The sequence below is a fragment of the Manis pentadactyla genome, chromosome X, assembly GCF_030020395.1.
Source record: "Manis pentadactyla isolate mManPen7 chromosome X, mManPen7.hap1, whole genome shotgun sequence".
NCBI lineage: Eukaryota > Metazoa > Chordata > Mammalia > Pholidota > Manidae > Manis > Manis pentadactyla.
Window position 1 is genome coordinate 52,191,868 of NC_080038.1, and position 11,309 is coordinate 52,203,176.

The 11,309-nt window shown below is 40.4% G+C and overlaps 1 protein-coding gene across 2 annotated transcripts; it reads left to right on the plus strand.

Moving 5' to 3' along the window:
- Positions 1-2,202: 2,202 nt before the first annotated feature.
- LOC130681754 (zinc finger X-linked protein ZXDB-like) lies at positions 2,203-9,444 on the plus strand. 2 transcript variants are annotated; one of them, XM_057495281.1, is made up of 2 exons: positions 2,203-4,860; positions 4,969-9,444. In XM_057495281.1, the coding sequence occupies exons 1-2, from the start codon at positions 2,416-2,418 to the stop codon at positions 4,972-4,974; spliced, it is 2,451 nt and encodes an 816-aa protein (XP_057351264.1). In that variant the 5' UTR covers positions 2,203-2,415; the 3' UTR covers positions 4,975-9,444. The 2 variants fall into 2 exon arrangements, with proteins under 2 accessions (XP_057351264.1, XP_057351263.1); XM_057495280.1 differs by having other exon boundaries at positions 2,203-9,444.
- Positions 9,445-11,309: the final 1,865 nt, after the last annotated feature.

Genomic DNA, 11,309 nt, shown 5'->3' on the forward strand with positions numbered 1-11,309 from the left:
ATGGGCAGGAATCTCTTGAACATCAGCATGAGTAATATTTTTCTGGATAAGTTTCCCCGGGCAAGGGAAACAAAAACAAAAATGAACAAGTGGGACTACATCAAACTAAAAGGCTTCTGTACAGCAAAGAAGACCATCAATAAAACCAAAAGGCAACCTACTGTATGGGAGACTATATTTGCCAATGATGTATTTGATAAGGGGATAATATCCAGAATATATAAAGAACTCATTCAAATCTACACTAAAAAACCCAGATAATCCAATTACAAACTGCGCAGAGGTCCTGAATAGACACTTTTCCAAAGAAGACATACAGATAGCCAACAGGCACATGAAAGGATGCTCCACAGCACTAATCACAAGGAAAATATACATCAAAACCACAATAAGGTATCACCTCACACCAGTCAGAATGGCTACTATCCAAAAGACAAGAAATAACAAGTGTTGGTGAGGATGTGGAGAAAATGGAACCCTCCTACAGTGTTGGTGGGAGTGTAAATTGATTCAGCCACTGTGGAAAGCAGTACGGAGGCTCCTTAAAAAACAAAAAACAGAAATATCACATGACGCAGTAATTCCACTTCTAGGAATTTACCCAAAGAAAGCAAAATATCTGATCCAAAAAGATACATGCGCTCCTATGTTTAGTGCCCCATTATTTACAATAGTCAATATATGGAAGCAACCAAAGTGTCCAATCATCAATAGACGAATGGATAAAGAAGTGGTACATTTATACAATGGAATACTAGTCAGCCATTAAAAAGGAAGAAAATTTTGCCATTTTCCACAACATGAATGGACCTAGAGGGTATTGTGCTAAGTGACATAAGCCAGGCAGAGAAAGACAAATACCATATGATTTCACTTATATGTGGAATTTAAGAACAAAACAAAACAAAACCAGTGAATGAAACAGAAATAGATCAAGGATACTGAGAAGTGACTGGTGGCTAACATGGGGGAGGGGTTGGGGTGGGTAGGTGAAATAGCTGAAGGGGATAAGGAAGTACAAAATCTCAATTATAATATAAATTATTCATGGGGATGAAAGAACAGCATAGAGAATGTAGGCAATAATTCTGTAATACCATTCTATGTCAACAGATAGCAACTACAGTAGTTGGGGTTGAGCATTTAATAAGGTACATAATTGTCGAACCACTACGCTGTATACTTGCAACCAGTAGAATATTGTATTATCAAGTATATTTAAATTAAAAAAATACTGGAGGTACTTCATAATCTAGTCAATCACCGTAAACAGTTTTCTTGCTAGATATTTCACTCTACATTTATACCAATTCCCAACTCACTGATGACAGGCAGATTGGAGGATCATCAGCATCATTAATAAGAGCATTAGGCATCACAGGCCAAATCCATTACAGTGAAACTGGGCCACCACACTTAAATGCAAGCCAAGCAGGCACGCCTGGGCTGTTGGATATGGTCATCTGTGCATTTTTCTCAGGGGAGTCCATTGCAGTGACTTCAGGTTTAACCTTATCACGTTTAACTGTTATTCCTGCCCAGAGACCTCCACGTGCTGGAGAATCTAAAGTAAACTGGGGGAATGTCCTCATTGTGCTGTGAGATTGGACATGAAATTTACCATGGCGTAACCAATGTTGGAAGATGCATTGTATAGGGAGAACCCAGGAATGGGTTGGGTTTTCCAGATTTCAATATAAATTACTTCATGCTCCAGGCTTTGCATCTTTTGGCTGAGCAGTGCTAATCTGTTTTGGCCCCACCTCTTACTCATTCTAATCTCTGCATCAGGAGGGCGAAAAATTTAACTCTGTGACGAATTCTCCTGAGGACCTTGCTCAAGACGATTCTGGATATGGAAGGAAAAGGGGAAAGAAAAATACATCGTTTTTAATAGGGATTGCTAGCACTATGGTGGTTTAATGCTGACGCAGAGTGAATTCTCAGGAATTTTCGCTCATCTATCAATCCGGCCAGCCAGCCAGCCAGTAAACAATTTTTAACACATGAAAAGTACTAAGCACCATGCTTAGCATAGGGAAGGACTGGGGTGTGTGTTTATTTGGGCACATAAAGTAAGGTACGGATTTAAATTGCACTTAGCAGATAGATTATTCCAACACCATCTTACCTAATAAACTGGGAAGAACTCTTTGATATCCTATTCCTATTAACTGCGGGACTTACTTGTGCATGCCAGACTCTGCCTCTGGGCTTTCTGTTCTGTTCTAGAGAACCAGTACCAGAATATTCAAATCACTCTGGCGTTCAACACGTTTTAATATCTGATAGGGCCAGTTTCTGCGCATTGCACTTTTTTTTTTTTCCTTTCAGGAACGCGTTCGGGCCGCGGCAGGGGGCGGGGTCGCGCCTCCGTCGCGGCTCTGGTTCCAGCGGAGCCTCACGGATGCGGAGATGGAAAGCCCAAGGCTGTTCCCGGCTCGTGGGGCACGACAGGGCGGCGGCGCTGGCAGCCCCGTAAGCGGCGGCCGGGACCACGGAGGCCCTGACCCGCAGGCTGGCCAGGCCCCCACACGCCGCCTCCTGCTGCTCCGGGGACCCCAAGATGGCGGGTCCGGGCGGCGGTGCCAGGAGGCCCGCGCGGACTCACGGGGCCCGAGCCAGAGCCCGAGCCATTTGGTGCAAAGGCCCGATCATACTGGCGGCGGCGGCGGCGGCGACGACTTCTTCCTGGTACTGTTGGACCCGGTGGGTGGCTACGTGGAGACCACGGACACTGGCCAGGCCGCGGGGCCTGTACGCAGGGAGGCGGCCGAGCCGGGCTCACGGCTCCAGGCGGGCGAGAGTGGCGGGAACCCCGCGGGCCGCCCTGCTCGGGGCCCCCGCTGCCTTTCCGCGGTGCCTGCCCAAACCCCGGCTCCAGCCCCGGCCCGAGCCCCGGTCCCTATCCCGATTCCCGTCCCAGGCCCGGGCCCCGCTGCGGCCTTCGCGGGCACCATCACCATCCACAACGAAAACCTGCTCTTGCGCTTTGAGAACGGCGTCCTCACCCTGGCCACGCCCCCGCCGCCAGCCTGGGAGCCTGCGGTCGGGCCTGCCCTGCAGCCTGGGGGTCTGATCGCCCCGCAAGCAGCGGTCCTGCACACCGCGCAGTCTGGCGACTGCCCCGAGCTGCCGCCCGACCTCCTGCTGGCCGAGTCGGCCGAACTCGCACCGGCCCCGGCACCGGAGGAGGAGGAGGCTGAGGGCCCGGCCGCCGCCGAGAGCCCCCGTGGGCTGCTGTGCCCGGGCCCAGGCGTGGTGCTGTACCTGTGTCCTGAGGCGCAGTGCGGACAAACCTTCGCCAAGAAGCACCAGCTGAAGGTGCACCTGCTGACACACAGCAGCAGCCAAGGCCAGCGGCCCTTCAAGTGCCCCCTGAGCGGCTGCGGCTGGACTTTCACCACCTCGTACAAGCTCAAGAGGCACCTGCAGTCGCACGACAAACTGCGGCCCTTTGGCTGCCCGGCGGAGGGCTGTGGCAAGAGCTTCACCACCGTGTATAACCTCAAGGCGCACATGAAGGGCCATGAGCAGGAGAACTCGTTCAAATGCGAGGTATGCGAGGAGAGCTTCCCCACGCAGGCCAAACTCAGCGCCCACCAGCGCAGCCACTTCGAGCCTGAGAGGCCCTACCAATGCGCGTTTTCTGGCTGCAAGAAGACGTTTATCACAGTGAGCGCCCTGTTTTCCCATAACCGCGCCCACTTCAGGGAACAGGAACTTTTTTCCTGCTCATTTCCTGGCTGCAGCAAGCAGTACGACAAGGCCTGTAGGCTGAAAATTCACCTGCGGAGCCACACTGGTGAGAGACCTTTCCTTTGTGACTTCGACGGCTGTGGCTGGAACTTCACCAGCATGTCCAAACTCTTAAGGCACAAAAGGAAGCACGACGATGACCGGAGGTTCATGTGCCCTGTGGAAGGCTGTGGGAAATCTTTCACAAGGGCTGAACATCTGAAAGGCCACAGCATAACTCACCTGGGCACGAAACCTTTTGTGTGTCCCATGGAAGGCTGCTGCGCCAGGTTCTCCGCTCGCAGTAGCCTCTACATTCACTCCAAGAAACACTTGCAGGATGTGGACACTTGGAAAAGCCGTTGCCCAGTCTCCACTTGTAATAAACTCTTCACATCCAAGCACAGCATGAAGACCCACATGGCCAAAAGACACAACTTCGGCCAGGATGTCCTAGCTCAGCTAGAAGCTGCAAATTCTCTTACACCCAGCAATGAACTCACCAGCCAGGCACAGAGTGATTTCAGTGATGCAGAGCTAGTGTCTCTCTTCTCTGATGTGCCTGGCAATAGTTCTGCGGTGCTGGATACAGCACTGGTGAACTCTGGAATCTTGACTATTGATGTGGCTTCTGTGAGTTCAACTCTGGCAGCGAATCTCCCTGATAACAATAATAATTCCTTGGGGCAGGCTGTGGATCCTCGGGCCCTGATGGCCACCAGTGACCTTCCTCAAAGCCTGGATACCTCTCTCTTTTTTGGAACGACAGCCTCTGGTTTTCAGCCGAGCGCCTCAGATATGGATGATGTCTCAAGTCTAAGTGTGGAGCCAGTGGGATCCCTGGGCTCCTTGGCTATGAAAAACTCTGGTCAAGAGACCCAAGCTTTGACCCCCAGCAGTAAGCTAACAGTGGACACAGATGCTCTGACTCCTTCGAGCACACTTTGTGAAAACAGTGTCTCAGAACTACTGACGCCAACCAAAGCAGAATGGAGTGTACATCCTGATACTGACTTCTTTGGACAGGAGGAAGAAACCCAGTTTGGATTCTCCAATCAAGCAGGAAACCATGGTACTCAGAAAGAAGCAGATCTTATCACAGGGACTGGCAGCTCATTTTTGGTATGAACTAACCCTATTCATTCCTCACCGCACGGCTTACTCTTACTAATTACACTCAATGTTAAAGATGTTCTGAACTAACTGTTTAAATGCAGTCATTTCTTTTAGATTTGAAAAAGAGCAGAGTCCTGGGCTACGAGTTTGGAGATTTAAATTCTGATCTTGAGCCTGGAACTGACAAGTTGTGTGACCCTGAGCGAGCCACTTAACCTTTCTGAGCCTTAACTTCCTTGCTTATAAAATGAGGTGGTTTGAATAGATTGTTTTTAAAGTTCTTTCAGCTCTGTATTTTCATGGTTTTGTGATCTTTCTTGAAAATTTTAGAATATTTTACAATAACTTGCACATGCTTCTATTATAATGAAAAGTACATTGAGACTTAATAATCAGAGAACATGGAACAGGTATTTAACATCTTATGGAAATTTTACACAATGCCAAAATATTTCTATAACTTAATGTATGAGCTTTAAAAAAAAGAAAGGTAATTATGTTTTTGTTCTTTTTACCCATTTATCTTTCTCTTCTCTTTTTTTGGTGAAAAGCGGTGTTGTGCGAAGTGCCAGGGCTTTGATATAACTCAGACACAGTAATACTGACTTTGTGTTGTTGCATAAGTGGCCTTAAAAAAGTTATTTAGTGTCACTAAGCCTCAGTTCCCTGACTGTAAAATCATCTTTATAACGTCCACGTGTCTTGTGCATCTTACACTTTTTTTTTCTATCCCAGTAGTTAGTTTTGCAGGGAAAATATTTGTGGTTTGGCATGTTTTGGTACATCTTTATCACTTTTCCTGCTCCTTATTCCTTCTCAAAGAGGAAAATTAACATAATTTTATAACACATTTGTGCAGGCAATAAAGTTTTATGAGGATTAAGAATCTCTTCCACAGATTAAGAAAGATTTTCTCCACACAATTCTTGCATGACACTGCCCACATGTCTTTTAGACCTGATTATAGTGTCTTTGCTGTGTATTCAAGGCTTGCCCACAGAGTGACTAGAGAGCCTGTGGTTCCAAAAAAAATCTGGGAATGGATCAGAATGAGATTTTCTCCCATCTGTGCCCCAGAGAATTCATTGCTTGCCTTCTCCCATGGTTGGAATGAGAGGTTTCATTTGGATTTTGAGTAAATAATTGTCTGTCTTACATGAGTATAGTTTTTTACAGTTTACATAGCACTTTCACAAGTATTCTATTTGATCATCACAATTTTGTGAGATAGCCTTAGCAAAGTTTTAACTAAACTCATATCAAATATACCTAACTTACTTTATAATGAATTTTGCTTAGTAACTCTTTATTGTGTATGTATGTATGTTTATATTTGTGTGAATATATATAATGTATATTTGTTATAGAATGGGAGTTACACAATGGGAGTCTATGTGTATGTGTGTATTATATATATATATATATATATATATATATATATATTTCTGAGTTTCATGATCCTTTTGTTTATAACCATATTTTCTGTATCACCTGAATTAATGTCTGTTTCCTTCTGCTATCTTTGTTCCCTCTCCAACCTATTCTCTAGCATGTACACACGAGTCCTTGTCATGATCTCTTTTTAAACTTTAATTAGGCAAGTCTTCTTCATGGTCACTATTTTTCAGCCTTTCTCCTCATGGCCCATTTTTTTAGTCACAATATTTACTGCAAGTCTGAGTGTGCACTAAGATATTGTTTTCTGGATTGAGATGTCATTGTGTATATATGAATCAAATAACAATGGCGATATTTTATGTAAGGTTTTCATGAGACATGAGACATGTACTTTTACTTTCCTAAATTTTTTTCACCATATAGTTCTGTTAACAAACACTATTTATTGCTCTGAAACATTCTAACCCAATATTATTTGCATGTAGATGTTTGTGGATGACATCTTTATAATTGGCAGTTTGGCAGTGCACTTTATAATTTGTCACTTTGAAATGCATCTGTACTAATTTTTAAATTGTACTCATTCAGTGAAAAAGCAAAAAGTATATAATATACATACATTTGTGCTCAAAGAAATGGTCAGATTTTGATTGTTCCTAACCATTTAACAAGTTCTCCTTCAGCACCATGGAAAGATTTTAAGCCCGTTTTAGAAAAGTGCTGTTATTAGCTAAGTCCTCTTACATAGTTTATTCTTCATTTCCTAGAGATAGGAATGGAGAACCTATCTGAGGTGAAAATCATTTAGGAGTCTATTGAACACACAGACATCTGTTGAATTATATAACCATAAAAATATTTAAAAATCCTTTCACTTTGTTTCTTTAATTCCTTGATCCTGTTTCCTCCCATTAAAAACTATCATAAAATGCTCTTTTGTTGTATTCTGTGCAATTATCGAAGGACAAATTTTACTTTTCTTGAAGATAATAATCTTGTAATTATTTATGGGCTCACACATTTTCTTTCAGTCAATTCGTTCAAAAGATTTCTCTTGAATACCATTTTCCCAGCATGATGGTTAAAAATGGCATGAAATTACAATCAGAAGTGTGACTACAAACATAATGGTTACATTCTGGTTAAATTTGCCATTTAAAAAAATAATGGGACATCGTTTAATGTTATACCGGTTGCCTTTTGTGCCTTTACTTTATTAAAATTTTTCTGATTGAAAACACAGTAACAAAATGCTTTGTAGGAAGGTTTGTGTCTAGGGGAATCTGTTGAACATGCCCATCATGAGTTGAAGTTTGTTAATCTTGACATTTTTACCATTATCTTTTACCTTTATAGTATTATATAACTCAAAGCTTTGAGTAGTAGAAATGAAACTTGATAGAATGAGTATCATTTTTCTCTGTAGATTAAATGCTTCATATTCCCACGTAGGAAAAATAATAGAAAACTTTGGTATAATGGGTTATTTATGACTATTCCTTGATTCCAAATAAAGCACTGATTAACTCCATTTGGGAATACTCAGAATTCCTTAGTAATTAATGGTATCAAACAGATCCACTTGATGAGTTGGTAATAATAAAAACTAATTTAGGTGCAGATCACTCAAAATATGTGATAATTGAAATATAAGGCTAAAGTTAAATTTATGTTTATATTCATTTTGAACAAAAGATTTGCATAGTAATTTTTTAAAAAGAAATATGAATTAGGGATTTAGAGAACAGATTAAGCACTTTATCAGAACACAACTACATATAAAACACAAAGCAGTCATTACAAATGAACTTACTATATTTGTCAAATCTGCACTGAAGGAGCCTTTGGTAACAATTTTTAAGCTAGTGGCATCTCTCACTGTACATTTCAAGTTAGTTTACTGACTACCTACAAAATGCAAGGTAGAGCATAAGGGATATAATAGATAGGAGTAAAATACAAGCCAAATCTTAATTTTGGACAGGACATGGGAATTCACATATTAAACATTTTACAACTGAACAATACCATACCAGGAAATGTGCTTTTAGACACCAAATTAATGATTTGGAGAAAAGGGAGAGGCAGTAGTTATGCTTTAATGGATGGCTAGATTTAGTTATATAGAGAAGAGAGTAGATGAACTCCAGTCAGGAAGAAAATAATTCAAATGGAGTTGGCCACAACATTGGGAAAGACAACCTAGCTCAAACGTAGTGTTCATGTTTGGAAAGAGCTGGGTGTTAGGGTTAGACTACCAGTGTGGAGCCAAACTTCAGAGAGCTGTGATTACTAGTCACAGTGGGTAGGACTTTATTCTGGACATGGTTAAGAGCCAGTGAGGATACATAAGAAGGAAAGTCAAATGATGAATATATAGAAAGCTCAGTATATTAAGCATGTACAATGTAGATTTCAGGGACATAGGAAAATCATTTAGGAGTCTATTGTAATAATTTTAGGGTGCTGTGATGAAGGCTTGGACTGATACTGGAGCAGGAAGGGACAGATATTGGAGATATTTCCAAATTGAGGAAGCAAATATAACTTGGTTACTCATTGAATATATGTGACATCCATCAGAAAAAGGAAGTTCAGAAGTGACTCTAAGGATTTCTTGGAGACTAAAAACTACATTTCATTAACATGAACAGGAAGGTTGGGTATTGAAATCTTTTATATGTATAATATATATGGAATTATATATGGGAAGTTAATTAGGCCATATTTAATTCACTGGGAAGTTGTAAATCAGTTATCTCTGAATAAGCTATGCATATTGTGGATTATACACACTCTTAGATGGTGGAGACCACTTCATCTCCCTTGGTTCCCTCATGTTCTCTGATTCACAACGTTTGTACTCTTGTTTGCCTTTGAGTTTTTACAGGCCTCTACAACCTCATACAATACCACCCCAGAATAGTCTGCATCAAAATGAGCTATGTCATCTCTGTAGATTGGAGAGACAGGAATAGGATTGTCCAAAACTAATTTGGGACTCCTTACCCATAATCTGTCACTAACATGGTATGGGAACTCAGTCACAGGAATGACATCCTCTGTTATCTACATACCCTATTTTCTCCTTTTTATTGTTACCCTTACCCCTAATGGTGATAATGCAGAAGGAATGGAGTCCAAAGAAAAAGTTAGAGTAAATAAATAGCATCAATGACTACTGAGCAGTTGCATTTTGTTTGATGGTGAATTTGCTGTCCAGCATTGTCAATAGAACACGTCATCTCATTCTAGTTTTCTGATATTATGGAGCTAAAACACATTATCACTTGGCCTACAGAAAGTTATTCAGTATTTTAAACAAGACAGTGAGTCTAAAGAGCATTAATAAGATATGAATCTCTTAGAAATATCTCTTATTGTTATCAGTTTATTAAGCAGCTGGTAATTGAGTTCCAACTCTGTGTAAAGCACTATAAAGTATGACACAAAAGTATATTTCATCAATTCATTCAGACATTCTTGAGCACTTATTTGACAAGTGCTGTCTGTCCTTGTGCTCACACATATTATAGACAGGGAAACTAATCATTGAAAAAATATGTAATCAAGTTCTAAATGGTTGCATTTGGAAATACAGATTTAAGTACAATAGCAGTTGTAATTCTCAAGGGTGGACTAAAAATTGTTACAAAATATTTAATGTACAGATAATCAAGTTATTTCAAAAAGTTCTAAGAATCTAAAATTCAACCTGGGATGTAGCAATTAGAGTAAAGTATCCTAAATTGAAATTTAAAAACAGAATTTTGAGTGACAGCTTAAATTATAGCAAAATCCTTGGGAATTAAATTTTAAATTATGCTTATTTTTATTTATTATAGGTTGTAATCTTGGCTGTAGTAAGTGTTAAATGTGAAGGTGATCTTTTGGAAACCCTGTAATACAAATATTATTTTCAAATGAGAAAACTAGTGCATAATTAAATGATATTAAGCTAAATAAAATTACCTTCATATTAGACACAAAAGCATATTTTAATTTTCTGAAAAACAAAAACCACAAGGAATTTAATTAGAAACTAATTATTTCATATAGGTACACTAGTTGAAAAGAAGGGTATATAAATTTAATGTGATATTTAGGACTAAGAACTGGAATTTAACATGGAGAATCCTGAGAAATCACCAATCATGTGGTTATTGTCAGGGTAATCACGAAGCAAGCATTTAAGAGGCTCAGTAAGTTGCTTGACACATTTGGAAAGGAGAACAAAAACAACCACAGCAAAATAAAACTCTTTAGTGAAGCAGCACTAAGTTTCCAAGATGCAAAACAATTACACAAATGGTGTAACAAAAAGAGACATTTCAACTGTCGGGCATTCTCACTTTGGAATAAACCCAAAAAAGTATTAATCTTCATCAGGACCTGTTTCCCTTTCCTGTTTACACTGCAGTATGAGACTTCATTATGCTGGATGGATGTGAAAGAAGGAAGCTGGTCACATGTCTTTGGGGAAACCAGCCAAAACAGAGAAATGAAATGGAAATTCCACAGCCAATGACTCAGTGAATAGAGCAGCAGTTCACTCCATTCTAGTTCCAATTTTAGAATATATGCTGCTAGATAGAATGAGTATTCTTTTCCTCCCAATTCGTGTTAGCATTTGTTAGTTAATGGTAAACTTAGTACTTGGTGTTTCTAAGGAAATGCAATATTTTTTTCCATTAAAGTCATCTTATATTTCTGTGCCTTGTAGAACTAATTACTATTTTATTGCCAATTATTGATAACACCAATAAGAATTATATCAGATATTATGACATACTAATAGAAAAAAAGAGACAAGTCATGTATTTATTACTTTGGCCTCACTTTTCAAAACATTAAATAAAACTTGTTTCTTTTTTTCTAATTTGAGGTATGTCACTGTCATTTATGTACTTAGAAAGCAGTAGGATTTGAGAGTATTGTAAAAATAAGACTTCACACTTCTAACTTCAGAAATTTGACTATTTTGCAAATGGAGAAACCTAGGCTAGTTGTACTACTTTCCTAGATAACAGAAGGCATATATAAGGGAATGGAAGACA

Excerpts from the sequence above, each read along its gene's own strand:
- LOC130681754 (XM_057495280.1), top strand. The coding sequence starts at position 2,416 with ATGGAAAGCCCAAGGCTGTTCCCGGCTCGTGGGGCACGACAGGGCGGC.